Genomic DNA, 23,108 nt, shown 5'->3' with positions numbered 1-23,108 from the left:
CAGGTTTAACTTTATAATGAAGAGTAGGGCTGTGAGATTATTTTGGAATTGTATCAATGCATGCTCCTGACTGATACTTCTCTCACAGTGTGCTATTTGAAGCAATCATAACGCAGCAGGACTAGAACAGGAGCATTAGAACAGGAGACTGAGCTTAATGACAAGGTTTGAGTTTGACGGCACTTTATGGCGTAGAGACAATTTGTTACACATTTACTAGGTGATTTTTATTATTTTTTGTCTTATTTCTGTTTTTAAGACATGTTACAGGACTTAAAAAACTTAAAAAAATTTTATGATTATTATAAAATTATTTCCTTTGGAAATATCTTTCAGAGTCACACTGTAAATCGCAGAATTCTCAGTGATGCAATGTCTGACACAATGCACTTAATTGAGCCAGTCACGTCACTGTGAGAAGTAGGATTAGGCGAGTCCATTAAAAAGCACTGCATCCAGACCACTCTCGAAAATGCAGACTTTTTGAAAACATTTTCAAAGTGAATGTTTTTGCAAAACTATTCAATCATTATCTCTGAAGCAACACACAAGTTCTTGACAACCAAATCAACAATGTTCAGATTACAGTAGCGCATGTGTTTGTAGGTTGTATGCAGGCTGTTTGCAGATCCATCTGAAAGTGGAACATTTTAAAAACATTGTCATTTATTTGTGAAGCCCGAAAGAAATATTCAGCTATTTAGTTCATCATTGCTTAAACTCCTAGTTTTCTTTATCTTGAATAACTTGGACCCGCTTTCTTGTTTTTCTCAGGACAGAGGGGTTTGTGTGGCCCCTGAGGCGAGGAATGAGCGTCTGCAGGCCATCCGGGATAAAATGGCAGCTCATGCGGAGCTGCTGTCCCGACCCCAGCGCTTCTCAAGCAGTCGAGCGCTGTCCCGCAGAGAGATGGAAATCGAGAAAGCTCTTTTTCAAGGCAGCGACCGCTCCAGCTTCCTCACTGCCCTTTACCATCAAGGTGAAACACACTATAGTAATGCCAAGTAGCTTTACTTTTACAGTGTTCTCTACTAATATTGACAAAAATGAGCAGAAAAAACTGTTCGTTAACCTTTTAATGTTTAGCTCAAAAATATTAACAAAAAAGTCTGTTCATTTTATGGCTGCACGATGCTGGAAAAATAGGGATGTTGTTGAGTATTGTGAAAATTATATTTATTTCAATATAACATTTCCCTATAAAAATGTTAATTTTATTAGTTTTTATATCCTTAATTGAATAATATAAAAAAAAAAACAGGTAAAAGATATTCTTCAGCTCTAGCTATTTTTATTTCAGACTAAAACAAATTGTGTCAAGGTCCAAACATTTAGTCATTTACTTCCTATGAATGAGTGAAAACATTGGCAGATATTCTGACTAGGGTTGGGTACCAAAATTTGGTACCTTTGGAACCGGTATGCACCGGGTCAAGTCAGCATATGAATTTCGGTGCCTAATTTCGGTGCTGGAACAAGAACTTAAAGCAGGTCGCGCACCGGAAGCAGCGCCATGCATTTTAGAATCCGCAAGTCAGCGGCTGTCCACGGCATCCAGCCACGACTCTTGACTGTTCTTACTTCTGCCATGCCTCAGAGCGCCATCTGACTATTTTCATTTTAAATAACATGTGAATGTGCACGTCTGGTGTGACACTATCATCTGTCATGTGCGCTCTGTGCCGCGGCTCTGAGCGGCGCATCCGCTGTGTGACGCGCTTAAGAAGCATAAAGGGGTGCATTAAAGACACACGTGAGTAAGCGTTGTGTTACACCATCTCTAAATGTTTAATTCTAAACAGCTTTGAGGGGTTTGGATGTCAGCTATGTCAGGCGTTTGTTATCGAAGCCTATAGAAGGCAAAGCGCGCAGTACAGCGCATGATGCGAGCGACTCACTTCATCAACACGCAAGATCGCGTTCAACTAATTTGCTTAAACTAAGCATTCTACAGTATGGCTATATTTTACAAGCAAGGATTCTGACACACCAACATGCAACAGATGTTACAAAAGTTGCGTGTAAGAGAGAAACACGTCAAACGTATAAAATGTGAGTGCTCATGGAATCAACTTAAAATTGAGGAATGGACCATCTCTGACAGCTTGTGACATCATCTGACACATTATCTGAGTACGTTTACATGGACACCAATACTTATTGGATTTTAATATGATTAAGTCACTACTCTGATCAAGAGTCTACCACGTTAACAGTGATTTTTTTAATATCTTAAAGGACCACAGACACAAACTGCGGAGGAAACATTTATAAGCTGGTGACAGCGACACAATGACGTTGATGGATCTATGTGCTATTAAATGTAACTGGGAATCATGACGTTCAAAAAGCAGCTCATGTAAACACCTGAATCATATTATTGTCTTATTCAGATTAAGGCAAATCAATAGATCCCTGATGTCCATGTAAAAGTAGTCACAAGCCCCAAAGCCAGAAAAAAGGTGCTCCCTGATTTTGATGACAGCCTTTCCACAGGTTAGTAGTAAGCTAATGTAATGTTAATGGCATAATGCAAATCTTGCATTTATGATAACAAACAAATTCAAATATAAAAAATATATAAAATATTTATATATATATATATATATATATATATATATATATATATATATATATATATATATATATATATATATATAATTTTTTTTTTTTGTCAGTTAAATTTGTGGCCAAAAGGTATCGGTTCAGGCACCGTTTTGGCACCGGTACCGTTTTAAAAGTATCGATTTAGCACCGGTATTAAAAAAAACCAAATGATACCCAACCCTAATTCTGACTCTGATTGGCTGTTGTCATTTTCCCACCCTAAGTATTTGTTTTCAGCATTGGTCTGCTCCAGCCAATAGCAGACTAGCAACTACTGGGGCTACTGGGATAAAGATTAACATCCATGCATTGAAACAAATGTAATTTTTCACTCATCTGCGATACATATAATGCATATACTATTATCACCATAACAATCATTTTGCGATATATTGTGCTGCCCTAGTTTACATTGATAACGAACAAACAAACAAACAGAACAGTTTTCTGAAAAAACATTTTTGAAAAATATAGGAGAATTTTGGAAAGCAGCTAATGTAGCCCTACAAGAGAGTTGGGGAGGGACTTTCAGCCTAAGCACCGCCCCTTTTTATATATGTATATTTTATTCATCCGGGAATTAGATTCTTGATTAGATTCTCAATGTCATTAAATTCTTATTATTTAATTATAATTAATTACGGATTATCATTCCGGTAATTCGATTTTACGCAGATAAGTTAAATTATAGTTCCGGTAAATAGATTGTAATCAAACTAATTCAGTTATCTTTTTTATATATATTTTAAAAAAGTTTCCCATTGCTTAAGCTAACTGTGTGTGTATGCGTGCATCTGTGTTATTGGGTGATTTGTTGGCCTTTAGCGTGCTTTCACACCAAGACTTTTGTATCGGAACCTGTCTCATTTGCCCGGTTAGCAAGGTTCATTTGGCATATGTGAATCCAGCAATCGCGCTCGGATCCATGCCAAAAACGAACTCTGGAGCGGATTGATTATGTGAGAAAGCAAAGCGATTCGAGTGTGGTTATATCACAGCGTATTATGGTTGTGTAATAGCCACATATACCGCTATATGAAGTGAGAACTATGAGTTGGGGGTGATGACATTCCTACTGGTTAATGTGCGTTTCATGTCAAATGTGAAAGTGTAAGCTTGCTGAACTATTAACGAAAGTTGTATATCTGTTAGGAAAACTGACCGAACTGCAGTCTTAGTTAGCTGTTATTTCTTTCTATAATGTAAAGCCTATGATGCATAATTCTAGCCAAGGCCTAAGAATGAGAAAGTCTTTCCTCTGATTTATATGTGGTGACGATGTCTGTGGGTGTCACTCTTCAAGATTAAAGCGCAGCTTTTCGCTTATAATGTCTTATTGCTCATTGCCATAAATTAAAATAAGGACGCATGACAGCTGAGCGAGACTGTGCAAAATAAACTGTGAAACTCTAAACAATGTGAGAGGAGTTTACTTGCACACCGGGTTCCGGGTCCAAGCGCTCTATTCAACTGAATGGGGAGATTCATGAAATGGTAATAATAAACGTTTACAAAGCGATTTAATACTTTCGAAAGTCACGATCGCAATAAATATGTCCATGCCTAATATCCGATGGCCAGAAAGTGATTCATTGTTTTATAAATTGTTAAAATTTTGGTATTTGTTATGCAGCAAGCCCAGAGATTGTTGTGTACACTATGACTTTATGTAAAATTACCTTTAATGTGTGATAGGAATAAAACGTAATCATAAATGAATGATTTCTCCACTCAAATGAATGGCGGCTTGGACCCGGAAACAGTATACATACGTCACAAACACGTCACCACTTAACAAGCGGTTTGCGTCCGTTTAGAAACTTTGCCGTATGAAAGTGAACCGCACCAAATACAAAAGGCAACATTGTAACAATTTTAATCCCTGTTTCGAAACAAAAAGGGTGTGAAAGCACCCTTAGACAACGTATTTACACCTGTTTGAGAAAGATACATTCATTACAGGTATGGATTCAGTTCAATTCATGTTTATTTCTATAGCATTTTTTCCAATGTAGATTATGTCAAAGCAGCTTAACACAAAAGTTCTAGTAAATTAAAATTGTGTCTGTCCAGTTTTTAGAGTTGTAGTTCAGTTTAGTTCAGTGGGGTTTCCTTTTCTTTGCTGAAAGTCCAAACACTGAAGAGCAAATCCATCACTGTGCAGCTCCACAAGTCCCAAGCCAAGCAAGCCAGTGAATCACATATCTGATGAGGTTTGGTGGCTGTTTGCTATTAATTGATATATGTTGCTAGGTAACAAGGAAAACATCTACTTACCGTTAGATAACGCAGTGACAACTGTTTGAGAAAGATAGATTTATATCAGTTAATCAATGCATATCTGATGGGGTGTGGTTGGTGTTTTCCTCCTAATTGGTATATGTTAGGTGATAAAAAAAGTGAGATGATATTGCTATCTAAACTTTTACAGGCATCTGTAACATTTCATAGACAATACTTCTCAAAACTGCATGTGTGTGTTTGTTCTACATAAGTAAATGTTAAATTATTACTTATCGTATGATTAGTCCACTTTATTTAAACAACAAATCTAAAGTTTATACGTGGTGGCGCAGTGGGTAGCGCTGTGGCCTCTAAGCAAAAAGGGCGCTGGTTCAAGCCTCGGCTGGGTCAGTTGGAATTTCTGTGTGGAGTTTGCATGTTCTCCCCATTCTTAATTAGGTATGCTAAAATTGACCATAGTTTATGTGTGTGAATGAGTGTGTATGGATTTTTTTTTCAGCAATGGGTTGCAGCTGGAAGGGCATCCGCTGCATAAAAAAATGTTGGATAAGTTGGTGGTTCATTCCACTGTGGCAATCCCAGATTTATTAAGGGACTAAGCCGAAAAGAAAGTGAATGAATGAATAAACGAATGAAGTTCATGAAGAAGAAATTATAAAGTTTAAAAAATGTTTATGAATTTAAAATAATACAAACATATGATAACCTACTGGTTAAACCATTGTATGGTAAAAATCATCTCGCACATTCTTTAACCTAAACTGAAATGTGTCTGTGTTGGTTATTTCAGCTCACTCCCTCAATCACTAATGATTTCTAAGTTATATAATACAGGAAACATACATGTGAATTCTCAAACTACATACAAGTTTAAATAATATTAGTTTAAATTTTAAGTTATAAATAACTGTACCAGAGGTGTGGACTCGAGTCATGTGACTTGGACTCGAGTCAGACTCGAGTCATGAATTTGATGACTTTAGACTCGACTTGACAAAATATAAAAAGACTTGCAACTCGACTTGGACTTGAACATAAATGACTTGGACTTTGACTAGGACTTGCCCCTATTGACTTGTAAAGACTTGCTGCTTCCCATGAAAAGCCCAACGATAAAAAAGTATGTTGACATGGACCGCTCTCTCTCTCTCCGTTTATGTGTGCGTGTGTGTGACAGCATGCGCGCGCGTGTGTGTGAGCATGCGCGCTTTCGGCATGACCTCCAATCGAAGCACGGTAGATTGTTTTGATTCGACAGTATCCAACGTGACTACTATGAGGCGCCGGAGTGGACAAAAGTCAAGCGAACGCAGAGAGAATTTGAACTTGAGATCGAGCCAATACTCGCGTGCCAATACTCGCTCTCTCTCTCTCTCTCTCTCTCACATACAACATACACCTCTCTCTCTCTCTCTCTCTCTCTCTCTCTCTCTCTCTCTCTCTCTCTCTCGTGCATTCAGTCTCTTTGCGTTCGCTTGACTTTTGTTTACGATGGCGTCTCATACCTTTAGTGCTTTTGCTCTCACGGGATCCTCTTGTTAAACTGACCCTTCGCTAAGCCACGCCCAAAAACCGCCACCCACCAATCGCGGCTTACCAATCGTAGCTACGGGCAGAGGCTCTGTCAAGCTTTCGAGGAGGGAAACAAGCCAAATCGTTGCGCAATTGGATTGTGAAAATCTGACACCCGCTATCCTAAAAGTTTGGACTGGGTGGTGGGATTTTTTCCCTTTTCAAAACCAAAGCCCAAGAGGAGAAATGCCAGCGTGGATCAAGCTGTGTGAGGGGCGGTAAAGGAGTTAAGCTAAGTTGGTTTTGTTTTCGATATTCACATTCAATGATAGGTGGCAATAACTCACACTCCTCTTATCCTAAACAGATCTAAACTGTGTTTCTTTAAAAAAAATAAAAAAAAACAAAGCAGGTTATGCTTCCCAGCGGTCTTTTTCTTTTTTTCCACTCGATATTATGAACCAGGGCTCGACAATAAGGACTGCCCGATGGCCCGGGGCCAGCGTGCGAGACACTCGGGCCAGTGTACAAAATGTTACTGGCTCGATCGGGCCAGCTGCTGCCTTTTTGCCTGCCAGATCGAGCCAGAGCTGCGTGCTGCGACTGTCTGCCAATTGTGTGCAAATACAATCTTACGGTGCTTTCACACATAGACGTTTGTTTCGGAATCTGTCTCGTTTCACCCGTTAGCGCGTTTTTTTTAGCATATATCCAGCAGTTGCGCTCGCTTCCGCGCCAAATCAATCAGTCCAAGATCGCCTGAATGAGACGCGGTCTCTGTCCTATTGAGCGTATCGATTGTAGCGAGAAAACAAAACAATGCAACGAACTAACGACCCAGGCTATATCACAGTGTATCATGATCGTGTAATAGCCATATATACGGCTATATGAAGAGGGAATGATGAGCAGGGCGAGATGTCATTCTTACCGGTAAATGCGAAAGTGAAAGCATGCTGAAATATTACCGAGAGCTGTTTGTCCAGCCTGATCTCGGTTTATCCGTCAGGAAAATTGACCGAAATTACTATCTGTTAATTTTTCCATATTTTAATCGTATAATAGGCCTTTTGTTCATTTCCGCACTGACAGCTCGAAAGAAAGATTTACATTGATCTGATGCAGTCTCGGTTCATCTGCTATGTCTCTCTATAATTTAAGCCTAAAATACAGAATTATAGTCAACGTTTCTTTAATAGATTGATTAATTCAATTGATCGATTTCTACAAAACCTGACAATTGAAATGAGGCTCTGTATATATGAGAAAGTCTGACCTCGATTTGTATTTGGTGACGATGTCTGTGGGTTGTTAAAATTAAAGTGCACATTTTCACTTATAAAATATTCTATACACAATACACAAAAGTTTGGGGTCAGTGTGATTAAATATGTTAAAACAAGCTTCTTCTGCTCACCAGGGCTGCAATTATTTCATCATAAATACAAATTGTGATATGTTGCACTATAAAATAACTGTTCAAAAGTAGTTTATCATTTAATTTATTCATTTTTTCCAGTGATTTTAAAGATGAGATTTCAGCTTCATTACTCCAGTCACATGATCCTTCAGAAATCACTAATATTAATTATTATTATATTTATTAATGGTAATAGTTATAAAATCAATAATGTCTGGAGTAATTATTTTATTTGAAACTAAATACAATAACAAAGCAGTTATTTAAAATTTTAATAAATATTTAACAGTTACACCTTTTTTACATTTATAAATATAGCCTTGATGAACTGAATAGTTTTCCTTAAACATTTTAAAAATTACCGTAAATATATATACAGATTTATTAGCCCCCTTTTGTTTTTTGTTTTTTCTTTTTAAAATATTTCCTAAATGATGTTTAACAAAGCAAAGAAATGTTGATATTTTGTCTGATAATATTTTTTCCTCTGAACAAAATCTTATTTGTTTTATTTTGGCTAGAATAAAAACATTTTTTTAACCATTTTAAGGTAAAATTTATTAGCCTCTTAAGCTAATTGTTTTTCAGACTGTCTACAGAACAAACCATCATTATACAATAACTAGCCTAATTACCCTAACCTGCCTAGTTAACCTAATTACCCTAGTTAAGCCTTTAAATGTCACTTTAAGCTGTATAGAAGTGTCTTGAAGAATATCTAGTAAAATATTATTTACAGTCATCATGACAAAGAGAAAATAAATCAGTTATTAGAGATGAGTTATTAAAACTATTATGTTTAGAAATGTGCTGAGAAAATCTGTTCTCTGTTAAATAGAAATTGGGGAAAAAAATAAACAGGGGTGCTAATAATTTAGGGGGACTAATAATTCTGAAATCAACTGTGTGTGTGTGTACACACACGCACATTCAAATAGCGATTAACTTCTTTTTTTTTTTTTTGGTGGGGCCAGTGAAAATTTGGGCTGGGCAAGTAAAAATCAGAACCACTGGCCCGATCGGGCCAGTAGAAAAAATCCTTAGAGTTGAACCCTGTGAGCACTGCTTAGTTTAAACCCTTGCTATTGTAACGCATATAAATACATACACTAATATTTGCTGGTAGGAAAAATCTATTTGTTCACTTCTGTTATTTATACTTTAATGTGCATTTCAATTTTTTTCTTCCACTTAACTGCAAATTTGAATAAAAACTGGATAAAGAGCACACAAACATGCTGACAGTAATAGGTACTGTACACTGTTAGGGGTCAACGATGCTAATATTCGGCACAAATCCATCAGTTTCTTAGGTTATTAGATTATTTTATAATTTCACCTCTCCTGCTGTGCATGAACTATGCTGTTGAATGTTCAGCGTATGAGGTGGCTATAGGCTAACCTTGCTTCAATTTTGATAAAATTATTTTTTAATCAGTTGCTATTATGTTGTGAATATACCCCTGTAATGGATACTGCAGTCCTCTTTTGTCTGGCTTTCTCAGATATCTCACCTGTTTGCCAAAAATGACTAATTAAATCCTTGGGAATGTCTGACACCAGCGCATACACACTGTAATAGATGTGCCAGGCATGAAAGCTTGACAGGCGTAGCAACAGTAACTAAGGAGGGCGAGGCTTAGCGAAGGGTTATTCCAAGAATGTTGATATGGTTTCTTTCTTGCTTTACTATTTATTAACAATACACAAAAAACTAAAAGGTTAAGGTAAATTCTTTAATAAATTCTAGTGTTTTTGAGTATTATACTTGTTGTATACTTGTATTATACTTATGTTTTAGGCTAGTATTATTTACGACTTGTTAATTAATGCTTCATAATACAGTAGTATTACCAATAGTGAACAGATAAAATAATACAAAGTGTAGTTTTACTACAGTAAAGTGTAGTGATTTGTAGTATAAAATACCCTATATTGTAAAATAATACAGCACTGGGTAATTTGTTTATATTACACTTGTGTTACCATAGCAACTATAGTATTACCACAACTGATCAATTGACGTTCTTTACTGTAGTAGGCTACTGTTCAAAACACAGTACATGCCAATATACGTGTTCAGGGGCCCTGTGGAACAGCTTTCCTCAAAATGAAGAGGATGACATGGAAAATGTCCTCCACAATCTCATCAGTAAAGTGGAAGCCAGCAAACACTAGTTTACTTTATTTTAGCTGCCATGATAAAATGAGATTGATAGTGAGATTTATTTGAAGAGTGAATAGTACAGTAGGCTATAATACCTTATCAAGTGTTTCCTTATTTTTATCACAGTTACATTTCTGCTTGCATTAGTTTTTGTTTAAATGCTTTTAAAATAAAATGCATTCTTTACATCCAACATCTATTCCAGGGGTGCCTTATGGTGTAAACCCCTTTACAAGGGGTGTTACCCCTGTGTAAACTCTAGCCACCCCTGTGGCCAACCCGATATGATTTTGCTGTTGACATTATTTATTTAAATCTACTTACATAAATGCAATACAATGCAATATTTCAATAAATAAATAGCAGCCACTAAATTATTGTGGATTGATTGGTGCCACTGACATAGCTGGCCTCTTCTGGCCCCCCTTAAGCATATTTTCAGGGGGGCACCACTGGTCTATTCTCTGTCTTTAAGTGTTTGAAACTGAAAATATCTCATCATATAAAACAACCAAAAATGTTATGGTTTATTAGATTAAACATTTAATATATAAGTCTATTTTAGTATTTTGGTTATTGTTATTAAACAGTGCAGCAATATGAATCATATCAAAAAGCATGAAAGGAAGAGGGAACACGACACAAATTGTGAGTTTGCATATAATCTCTGAGAGCGCTCAAGAAAATTTGTGTGTGAGCAGTGCATATTTGAGAGCGAGAGAAAATTTGAGAACTCGCAATCAGTTTTGTCCACAAACAGAGGAAATCCGTGCACGAGCATCACACAAGGTAGAGAGCAAAGCTCTTCAACGTTATGTGAAGAAAACAACTTTATTGTTTGTATGAAGTAGCCTACTTCATTAACAATATGTGCTACCATTTTACATTGCTGCTAGACAGATTTGCAACTCCATCTCTTTAGCACACACGAGATTCAATTGACAAAATTCCAATTTCACTCAATTTAACTTTGCAGCATATACAGGAGTTGTTGGTCTACTGCTACCACATTGAGGTTATGTAATTTTGGTTAATCACAAGTTGATCACCGAAGACATAACATAGCACAACTAAACCTAATGAATTAGACAGCAGTAGACCTGCAATTTCTGGGTGATGTGAGGCAAAATGGAGTCTTTTTTTGGTGGAACTCGTTCTTGTGCATTATGCTGTGAAGACGAGACGCAGCACTGTTCAGTACTTTTTCAGAAAATTGCATTTGTATTTTTATATATCTAAGCAATGTTCTTTAATAAAAAAAGGTTTGTTTAATTAATACAGATCTTACAACCATACCTAATCTGTATATATTTTATTTTTCTGTTAAAAAGACTCGAAAAGACTCGAAAATCAAACTGCAGGACTTTGGACTTGACTTGAGACTTGTTGCCTTTGACTCGGGACTTGACTCGGGACTTGCCTGTCTTGACTCGGGACTTGACTCGGGACTTGAGGGCAATGAATTGAGACTTACTTGTGACTTGCCAAACAATGACTTGGTCCCACCTCTGAACTGTACTAAACCAAGTAATTATTTGGAGGTTAGAAATTTTGGTCCTACTTTATATTAAGTGTCCTTAACTACTATGTACTTACATCAAAAAATAAATACAATGTACTTACTAGGTTTATAATGTATTTGAGAACACTTGTGGTGCTTTTGAGTTGGGGTAGAGGTTGGGTTATGGACAGGTTTGGTGGCATGGGTAGGTTTGAGGGTGGGTTAAGGTTTAAGGGATGGTCAACAGTGTATTTACAATTTAATTACAAAAGTTAATTACAGATGTAACTACATACGTGTATTTAATCAAGCATAAGTACACAGTAAATACGTGTACTTACACAATAAGTACATTGTAACAAACAATTAATTTCTATGTAAGTACATATTAGTTAAGGCCACTTAATATAAAGTGGGACCGAAATTTTTGTATTAGTTACAACTGTAAATTATACTGTATATTGTATACTTAGTCCAAGTATAGTCATGAATATAGCCAATGCTGCTGGTAGGGCATTAATACATAAATACATAAATAAATTACTCATTTTCTGTCAGTGCTTTACAGGTTATCTCTTTGCAGAAAGTCTCTCAAAAGGCATCTGTCATCAAAAAAACATAGATTTTCTTATATTTACAATGATGCCATTATTAGTGAAAGGAGTTTTTATGTACATTATTGTACTGTTCCACTGTTTTCTGCCCCCAGATGGAGATTCACATGTCAGCCAGCAGAGGGCGACATCGCCCAAAACAATGGACCATTTCTACAAAGACTTTCTTGAAGAGCAGAACAAAACATTTGGTGATGTTTCAACGCTTCAGCCAGAAACTGTCACTAATATCCAGTGCACATCATCAGACTCTAAAAGTGACCAATCACAAAGTCCAACGGTCTCTGAATCCGGTCTACCTGAATACCAGCACAAGTGCACAAAATCAGATATTGTTAACCAACCACAGCCTCAGGAGAAAAGCATTCAGCCTGTGAAAATCACAGTTAGCCAGTCTGTTGGTAAGCTAAACTCAGCGTTTGTGCAAGGACATAATGGACCCGTTGCGTTGAGTGGAAGGATAAAGGAAGTCTCAGATGAAGAGATCAAGAGCAATCGAGAGACAGAAGAGGCCATAAGGAACATTCCTCGATTTAAGAACTACCAGAGGGGAAAACCATCCAAAGTAAGTGCAGATGATAATAAAGTAATGTTATTAGTAAATATAATGTAAATTTATTTATTCATTCATTTTCTTTTTAGCTTAGTCCCTTTATTTATCTGAAGTCGCCACAGAACTGCCAACTTATCCAGCATATGTTTTATACAGCGGATGCCCTTTCAGCTGTAACCCATTACTGGGAAACATTTGTACACACTCCTTTACACACATACACTATGACCAATTTTAGCTCACCCAATTCATCCATACCTGTATGTCTTTGGACTTGTGGGGGAAACCGGAGCACCTAGAGGAGACCAATGCAAACTCCACACACCAGCGACCTTCTTGCTAGGAAGGCGATCGTGCTACCCACTGTGCCACTGTGACACCTCTATATAAGTAAATAAGTTATTAATATGTTTCAGTAACAATACAGTGAATTAGTAATGTATCATTTTATTGGGCATTTTGGCTTTATTATCATGTACTAATATTGCAAAAGCAAACAAACAATATAAGCATACTTTTGGAATGCCCTATTTTTACTAAACAATTTATCTGGAGAGACTTATTTTTAAATGTGAGAATTTTTACCAGGAGTGAAAGAAGATCGCTGGCATTTCTGTGTGGAGTTTGCATGTTCTCCCCGTAATCATGTGGGTTTCCCCCACAGTCCAAAAACATGCGGGATTGGTGAACTGAATAAGCTAAATTGGCCGTAGTGTATGTGTGTGAATGTGAGTGTCTATGGGTGTTTCCCAGTTCTGGGTTGTGGCTGGAAGGGCATCCGCTGCGTAAAACATATGCTGTATTAGTTGGCGGTTCATTCCACTGTGGCGAACTCTGATTAATAAAAGGACTAAGTTGAAGGAAAGTGAATGAAAGAAAACATTTTTACCAGAATGCTGCTTTAGATTTTTGTTCTATGAATTATTTATTTACGTTGATGTCTTTTTTATTTTTGTAAACCTTTTGTATTATAGAAAAGTGGTATTTATAAAATGTTTGTAAATTGTATTTATTTATTTTTTGCCATGACATAAATAATAGCCAGAGAAGCTGATATGGCGGTAGATTCAAAACTCTCTCTATATATATAATGTACTGAACAATTCTGTGCAAATGTCAAGCTTGCCATGAAAAAAATTAAGTTTTCACTAAAATACGGAAATCGTTTCTGGGTTTTTTGGGTAAGAAAGCATTTCACAGTACTTTAGAAATACTCAAAAAGCCACCTGTCAGAGTTTTCAAACTATTCTATTTGATTTACCAAAGTCAGACAAGTGGCAATTTTACATCTGTCACATCTATAACGGAGAGACGTCACATCCATAACGACACTTTTCCCTCATAAATGTTATATTCAATTCAAATCAATTAATTTAGTTTTTTTAGAGAGTCAACTCTTATCCTTTTAATTATTGTTGTTTGTTTTGGGTTGTGCAGTTTAATTCACAGAACTTCTACAAAGTATGTTGTATACTGTAAACCTCATATCCATAACGCATGTTTATTTTACTCATGTAAAGTACAAAACATATTTACAGATTGATATTTTTCCCAAAACTCTGTGGTTAGTTGTTTTGGAAAATATGAACAAAAGTTTCAATATAACGTTAACATATACTTTCTATGCGAATTCATGTTTTGAGTTTTTACTGCAAATGTCACATCCATTACGCTGGAATTGCTCACTACATTCACTGCTCAAATGACCGCTTGAATAAGATTTGTAAAATGTTCTTGAAAGAAGTTATTTAAGGTTTTTCATGACTGCAAAAATAGTAAAATTGTTATAGTTTAAAATAAAAGTAACTCGCATGATTATTCGGAAGTCATTCTTAAATTACGATTAGGTGCTTAAAGGGATAGTTCACCCTGAAATGAAAATGTTCTTTTAATCTACTCACTCACAGACAGTTAATATTGAGTTACTTCCATACACTGTAAAAGACATGGACGTAGTATCTGTGACGTCACCCATAGGTTTCTGAAGAAGCCAAAAGAAGCTACCAGTAGGTGTGGCCAACTGTCGCCATTTTGTTTGCGGGTCATCACACCAACCAGGGATACCAAACAAGGGCAAAGAGGCGGAGCGAGAGCGGAGCTACAGACGCATGCTGGCATTTTGCTTAGATGGGCTTTCCTATGGGAGTAACGGCTAATACTTCATTACCTGCAACTCGTTTGTGTTCTGACCACACTATATCAATATATAGTTTAGACTTCTAAAAATACTGTTGTAATACAGTGAGCCACTTGTTCTTATGGCATTTTTCAACAGGAGGAAAGTGCTAATTACTTCCAAATACTTCAAATATAGTGTGTGTTAGTAAATGCAAGGCTATTTATGAAATCCAGGCATAACACTGTATGACAACATTTCAGATGACTGTTCAATAGCCTACAGCTAATCAGTCTATCAGATTCTGGAGTGCATTACAGGTCTAAAGGAAATTATGAATGATAAACAATCTTAAATAAAACAAATACATTTATAGAGAAGGTATATAAGTATATAATTTCCCTCACATGGGAAAAGGAGGCCGTGTGAATGGTTTTTTGAGCACAATTAAGTGCACACAGCATGCCATATCATCTGATAATAGTAAGAAATAATTCCAAAAGGCAACTGACTGTGTAAAGCAACATAAAAAAAAAATATATATATATATAATGTAGGCAGTGGCGCAGTAGGTAGTGCTGTCGCCTCACAGCAAGAAGTTTGCTGGGTCGCTAGTTCGAACCTCGGCTCAGTTGGCATTTCTGTGTGGAGTTTGCATGTTCTCCCTGCCTTCGCGTGGGTTTCCTCCGGGTGCTCCGGTTTCCCCCACAGTCCAAAGATGTGTGGTAAAGGTGAACTGGGTAGGCTAAACTGTCTGTAGTGTATGAGTGTGTGTGTAAATGTGTGTGTGGATGTTTCGACCTGTGGCGACCCCGGATTAATAAAGGGACTAAGCCAGGGGTGTCAAACTCAATTCCTGGAGGGCCGAAGCCCTGCACAGTTTAGTTCCAACCCTGCTCCAACACACTTACCTGTAGGTTTCAAACAAGCCTGAAGGACTCAATTAGTTTGATCAGGTGTGTTTAATTAGGGTTGGAACTAAACTGTGCAGAGCTGCGGCCCTTTTGGAACTGAGTTTGACACCTGTGGACTAAGTCGACAAGAAAATGAATGAATGATGTATATGTCGAGTTTAGCGACTAATCAGCCGGAATCGGCTGAGGTGACGTGACCAGCGAGACCTAGCTGTCGTTCAAATGGCAACAGCCTTAATTATGCGGACTTAATATAAGCCAATATAAAGGAAACGAATGAGTTATAAAAAATTCACCCCCCTCACAGTTGTCATGAAGGGTAATATTTGCTAAATTAACCGAAATCGTTCTTTGTACCAGGCTGTAAACACCTTTTTTCAGCTGTAAAGTTGGCCATTTTAACAGTATGGTCAATAGAAATTTGCTCTGTATGGAGCCAGGACTAGCAGAATTTTGATGAATTGCAGTTTCAGTTACTTCCGTATTTGCTTCATGAGGAAGAGCGGGAGGTTGCCGCTTGGTTATTCCCTAAAAAAAGTAACTAGTTGCGTTACTTAATTACTTATTATATGCGTTTCTTTTTATTACCTAACTGAGGCTTGATGTCTTTCAGAACTATTTTTTTCTCTTTTTTTTAATAGAGAAGTTCTGCAAATAACAACGCACTGTAAAACCTACAGCTACATTTACACATACAATTATATTTTAGGATGTTTTCTGAGAACTTCCTGAGCCCAGAGCTATACATGCTCTATACAGATTATTGAAAGTTTACTTTAAAGCAATGTGCTTGCTACTTTTTACTATTTGCTAAAAGTAAAAACCTTTGAGACAATCCCCTTTTCCTTTCCTTTTCTCCATTCATTTATTGATTTTCTTGTGGGCTTAGTCCCTTTATTAATCTGGGGTCGCCACAGCGGAATGAACCCAAACTTATCCAGCAAGTTTTTACGCAGCGGATGCCCTTCCAGCCGCAACCCATCTCTGGGAAACATCCACACACACACACACTCATACACTACGGACAGTTTAGCCTACCCAATTCACCTGTACCACATGTCTTTGGACAGTGGGGGAAACCGGAGCACCCGGAGGAAACCCACGCGAAGGCAGGGAGAACATGCAAACTCCACACAGAAACGCCAACTGAGCCGAGGTTCGAATCAGCGACCCAGCGACTTTCTTGCTGTGAGGCGAATATGCTACCCACTGCGCTACTGCCTCGCCCCTCCTTTACTTCGATGCATTCAAAATAATGAACACATACCACCAATATCAGTTACCAATATCTATTACTAAATCGCGTCACCTGATCACTCCAAGCTTGTGTCCTTGCATATTCATTATTAAATTGAACTCTCCTCCTATTCTCATAATACAGTTTTCTTTCATGTGTTTGTGTGTAGGTCCTGTGTGTGAAGAACATCAGTCCACGGGCATCACTTGCGCAGCTGGTTTCTCTGTTTTCACGCTTTCAGAAGGACGAATCGCAGCCCATCCTGTACCGCCTGCTGACCGGACGCCTCAAGGGTCAAGCTTTCATTACACTCGCAGGTAAGAGTACAACTCTTTTATAATTGCCCTTCCAGTGCTCGAAATTGCAACCATTTAGGTCGCATATGCGCCAAAATTTAAGCTATGCGACCTCTAAATATATATTGGGAGCATTCATGCGACTGCATATAATAGTTGTAGTGCGACCTGTTTTTTTTTTTTTCCCCAAAAAACATGGTAAAATCAGTCTTCCCTGCCGCTATATTGGTTCATATTAGCTGTCAATCACTTAAGACTTTCCGCCGTCAGATGACAGGGAGGGAGCTTTTGTGACCGTGGGGAATGCTAACGGCTGAAGAGTGAAAAGTACTATGAGGTGCCATATAGGATTTAAATCAAACTTTGCTTATCAACACATACATAAAACACGTGTATATACACCTATAAATTACTTGCATATACACCTATACTACTGGATGTTCAAAACAACATGGATGAAACTTGTGTATATACATATAAACTTGACGCATGAATACACCCACATACACACGCACATACATATAAACTCGATCCTCACATAAACACTCACATTAACACACGCACATACATATAAACTTGCTGCATGCAAACACACCTATACACACTCGCATATACATATAAACTTGATCTATGCATATACACCCATAAACTCTCACATAAGAATATAAACTTGATGTGTGCATAAACACCCAAATGACACTTGTGCAAACATACAAAATAAAATTCACAAACATATATACAGTTAGTTGTGTATATACATATATGCAAGTGATTTCATATGTGTGTATGCATGAATTTTTACAGTAAAAGGAAGTTATTTCACTTTAAAAGGAAGTCGTTTAATTTCAACGTAAAAGTCCTTTGAGTGTAATGAACAAGATTATTATTTGTCATGAATCAGGTTATTGCAAACCTTAAGAAACAGAAATAATGTGATTAATAGAGGAATTACATCTGTTGAAATACGAAAATAGATTATGCTAATTCTAAAAAATAAATAAATAAAAAGGTAATGCAAAGGAATGCTCCTGCAAAATTAAAGGTTTATTATGCAATTAAATTATTGGAAATGTTATTATGGTTTAATAAATATAAAGTTGCTTAAGTAATCATTTTGAATAAAATATGTTTGTCTAATATTAGTTTTTTATGTTTGTTTTATTATTGGTGTCACTATTCGTCAAGGGTTATGATACACAGTTATGTCCAGTAGGGGGCAGGAATGCACTTAAGTGGGTTTTCCTGTCACCAATAAACAGGCTAATGCACCAAAATGCTGGATGCCAGCTGCTGTAAAAATATAAAGTAGTAGTTATTAAACACAAAAGGAGTGTCCAGATAATATATATAGCTTTTCCATGGGGGTTAACTTGACCAACATGATGAGCAGACTTTTAATCAGCGTTTTTTTTTGTTGTTGTTGTTGTTTTTTTTTTTGTATATGCTGAATAATTAACAATCAAAATGATACCAAAATCTTGCAATTTTGAAACCCACATTGTAAAAGCATAATAATTATAAAAATGTAAAAAACAAAACAAGAAGACTATAGGCTACATTAACATTTGCAATAGAATAGAGGAGTTTAGTTTGAGTATACATTTATATTTATAATTCTGGTTGCGTTTTGAACGTCCTTTAAGGGTTCTATCTGTCCATTTATATTTGTGTATGTAATTACCTACTTAAATGAAAAGGTTTTAAATAAAAATATTTCTTATTTTGAATAGTCTATTTATATAGACTAATATTTTATATAACATATGTTCATAATTTAACATATTTAATCCCTCTATTAATCACATTATTTCTATTTCATAAGCTTTGCAATAACCAGATTCGTGATAAATGTTTGTGAATTTTATTTATTTTTTATTTTTTTGTATGTTTGCGCGAGTGTTATTTTGTGTGTTTATACACGCATTGAGTTTAGGCATTGGGGCTATATGCCAGTATAGGTGTGTTTGCATGCAGTGAGTTTGTGTATGTGCGTGTGTTGTTGAGGGTGTATATGCATAGACCGAGTTTATATGTATGCGAGTATGTATAGGTGTGTTTGCATGCTGCGAGTTTATATGTATGTGCATGTAAATGTGGATATTTATGCGAGAATCGAGTTTATATGTATATGCAAGTGTGTATAGGTGTGTTTGCAAGCAGCAAGTTTATATGTATGTGCGTGTGTATGTGGGTGTATTCATGCGTCAAGTTTATATGTATATACACAAGTTTCATCCATGTTGTTTTGAACATCCAGTAGTATAGGTGTATATGCAAGTAATTTATAGGTGTATATACACGTGTTTTATGCATGTGTTGATAAGCAAAGTTTGATTTAAATCCTATACGGCACCTCATAAAGTACACTGAGGGTGCTTTCACACCTACACTTTTGTGGTCCAATTAGAAACTTTGCAGAGTGAAAGCGAACCACTCCAAGAGCAAAGAGCAACAATGTAACATTTGTAATCTCTGTTTCGGATCAACTGAATTGATTCACAGGTGTGAAAGCACCCTGAATCTCGATGCGTTGCATGCACTACGTGTTCAGCCAACACAATCTCACGGCAATTCGTAACTTTTTCATACGTTTCCTCGTGAGACCAGGCTGCAACAGCGCAAATGTCCGCTAAAACACCATCGCCAAAGAAGCTTGCCTTTACTGAGTTTAAACTGATGCGGGTTATAACAAAGAACAGTATTGCGCCGGTGGTCATGGGGAGAATCCTGCTCTGCCCCCCTCATAAATTGTGCCGGCTGACTCGCATGCTTTTCCGCAAACACAGAAAAATGTAATCCAGCGCGTTACGAGGCTGAGCATTAAAACGACACGAACCGAAACCAAAACTTTTAAAAGTGAGACTTTTCTTCCTTTCTTTTGTCCGTTCTTTCTTGAGGTGTATATTGTTTTTCTATTTAATTACTGATGACTGCTTTGCAGCTTTGAGCATTGAATTGAATGATTTATTATATTATTTTGTTTGTTTTGTAGCAGAAATATTATTTATTAAATTAACATGCATATAAAAGCAATAGTACAAAATAAATATTTCTTACTACAATGCTTCATTTCTGTTTGATGCAAACATCAATTTATTTTTCATAAAGTAACAGTAGGACTTTATGTAGCAGATAACTCACATTAAAGCACATTCAAGGCAGCATGATGATGAGAAATATAATTCATTATTAGTATTATTGTCATCATCGTCATCATTAATATTTTATAATTATTCAACATTCATTGTGGAATTACTGCTCAAATATTAAGTCATCACAGCATTAGTTAGATAGTTGTTTCTAGGTTTTGTTAGTCCCAATTGATGTTGTTTTCAAATACAATTAATCCCTTAATATACAACTTGTCAAATATATCATTAATTTTTGGTGGGTGCTCCTAAATTTTTTCTGGTGCTCCTAAATTTTTTTTCTGGTGCTCCTAAATATTTCAGGTTAGGAGCACCGGTGCTACCAAGTAGGAAAGTTAACTTCGAGCCCTGCATTCTGTATGATTCCACATAACAAACCATTTTTAACCACTTAAATGCAGAAGTTAACGCACAAGTACACCGCTGTTGATACATCATGTTATATAACATCTGCCTTTTGTGTTTCACAGATGCTAAAATCGCCCAAGCGGCTTTGGACTTGTTAAATGGCTACAAGCTTTTGGAAAAGCCTCTGGTTATAGAGTTTGGGAGAGCAAGAAGTAAAGAGACTGATTCACAGACTGATGAAACCTCGGTAGATCTGAACAACCCTTCAGTGCAAAACAACAAACACACATAATCATAATTTAACACTGTATTTAAAGGAATAGTTCACCCAAACATTTTAATTTACTCACCCTCAAGCTATTCTAAGTGTATATGACGTTCTTCTGTCAGATGAACACTCTTAAATGCTGTATAATGGTGTTGGAAATGGCTTTTATTTTGAAGCCTTCAAAAGCACATATATCCATCTTGGTCACCTAATGTGTAATAAATAAATGCATTTTTCAAACAAAATGTTTCAAATTGTTTAGCTATAAACTCCAATCATTGCTTTTCGGTATACTCTGTATAATTACTGCTTTATATTACAGTGAGGTCTGGGCTTAGGCAGACGTTAATAAAATACAATTAATGGGTAATTTAATAAATGTCATGAATAATTCTTGTTAATCTCTGGCCACCGATCTTGCCCTGATACAGTGCTCTGCATATCTGAGTACACCCCCCACACATCCCTCATTTAAATCAATATTTTCTATTGGATGCTTTACAATATTATATTGGTGCATATACAGTTGAAGTCAGAATTATTAGCCCCCTGAATTATTAGCGCCCCTGTTTATTTTTTCCCCAATTTCTGTTTAATGGAGGGAAGATTGTTTCAGCACATTTCTAAGCATAATAGTTTTAAAGACCTATTTCTAATAACTGATTTATTTTATCTTTGCCATGATGACAGTAAATAATATTTTACTTGATATTTTTCAAGACACTTCTATACAGCTTAAAGTGACATTTAAAGGCTTAACTAGGTTAATAAGATGAACTAGGCAGGTTAGGGTAATTAGGCAAGTTATTCTATAATGATGGTTTGTTCTGTAGACTGTCGGGAAAAAAAATAGCTCAAAGGGGTTAATAATTTTGTCCCAAAAATAGTTTTTAAAAAATTCAAAACTGTTTTTATTCTAGCCGAAATAAAACAAATAAGACTTTTTCCAGACGAAAAAATATTATCAGACATACTGTAAAAATTTTCTTGCTCTGTTAAACATCATTTGGGAAATATTTAAAAAAGAAAAATAAAATCAAAAGGGGGCTGATAATTCTGACTTCAACTGTACATTAGATTAGTCAGTACTGAAGCCAAATCTGGAGCTTATCTAATAAAATAACTTATAACAGTGGTTCAAAAAATGAGTACACCCAAATTTATGTTAGGGAAAAATATTATATAACATTTGCAAAAATAGCAAGAATCAAGAAAAACAAAAAATATGAAAATTTTGGTTGAAATGTAGTTTGTATTTTTTTTGCATGAATTTAAATGTATTGTCTTTCTATTTTTAAAAATGTTCTGTGACTAAAATATTATTTTAATAAATATATCTGTTTAATTAATCTATTTTGTTCAAATGCACTATTACCCATGGAAATGGATAAAAAAATAATAATTTTTGGGTGTAGTACAAATGGGGTGTACTCAGTTATGCAGAGCACTGTAGCAACAACCTGTACATGTGTCTACCGGTCGGTCATGCCATTATGCGTGTATTGGGCCGCCACCTGAAGTCAATAATTGGAGTTTAATAAGTTAAGAATTGTAACAAATTTGTTATAAAAAAACACATTGAGTTGGTGCCAGTGGGTAAGTGTGCCCACACAGCACTGGTGCGAAGTCCTTTGTTGATTATTCCTCTATCTCTGCTCCCCACACATTTTGTCTCAATTCTCCTCTATGCTATCCAATAAAAAGGTTTAAAAGAAAAACATAAAAAATTATCATAAAAAACAACAACACATTGATTCCCATCATAAGGCATGTGTTAACCCCCCTGGTGGTGTAGTGTAGGGCCAGACAGAATCTTCTGCCTTTTTTGTTTGTTTGTTTTTCAATATTCCTGCACAGAATTTTATAAGAAATCTGTGGATTAACATGTAATGATTTTGTGAGTGTAGGCCCTGAAAAACACAAAATAAAAAAAAATTCTCAAAAATACAATTAGGACCACTTCTTTGGTTAATGAATCCAATTCGATCCACTTATTGGTAAACAAAGCAAGCCTCTCGTATAATATGTCTACTAAAAGTCAGAAAATATTACTTCACAAATTGCATTCTACATAATTTATCTAAACATTAATTATAAATATAAAAACCGGAAAAAAATTAGATTTACTTTACATTTACATTCTAATGTTAGAATAATGGGCT

General features: G+C 36.1%; 1 protein-coding gene across 12 annotated transcripts in view; it reads left to right on the top strand.

Annotated features, from left to right (window-relative positions):
• The window catches only part of rbm41 (RNA binding motif protein 41), a 41,905-nt gene that overhangs the window by 4,009 nt on the left and 14,788 nt on the right, over positions 1 to 23,108 (top strand). For 3 of the 12 annotated variants that reach the window (XM_087299609.1, XM_087299608.1, NM_001441886.1), the window contains 4 exon segments: positions 775 to 979; positions 12,161 to 12,630; positions 17,055 to 17,202; positions 20,801 to 20,925. In XM_087299609.1, the coding sequence (XP_087155735.1) occupies positions 775 to 979; positions 12,161 to 12,630; positions 17,055 to 17,202; positions 20,801 to 20,925 (948 nt within the window). 12 annotated transcript variants of the gene reach the window in all.

The sequence above is a fragment of the Danio rerio genome, chromosome 21 (assembly GCF_052040795.2).
Source record: "Danio rerio strain M-AB ecotype USA chromosome 21, GRCz13ab, whole genome shotgun sequence".
NCBI classification, from domain to species: Eukaryota; Metazoa; Chordata; class Actinopteri; order Cypriniformes; family Danionidae; genus Danio; species Danio rerio.
The sequence above is the reverse complement of the archived record's forward strand: the minus strand, read 5'-3'. Positions and strand labels throughout refer to the sequence as shown.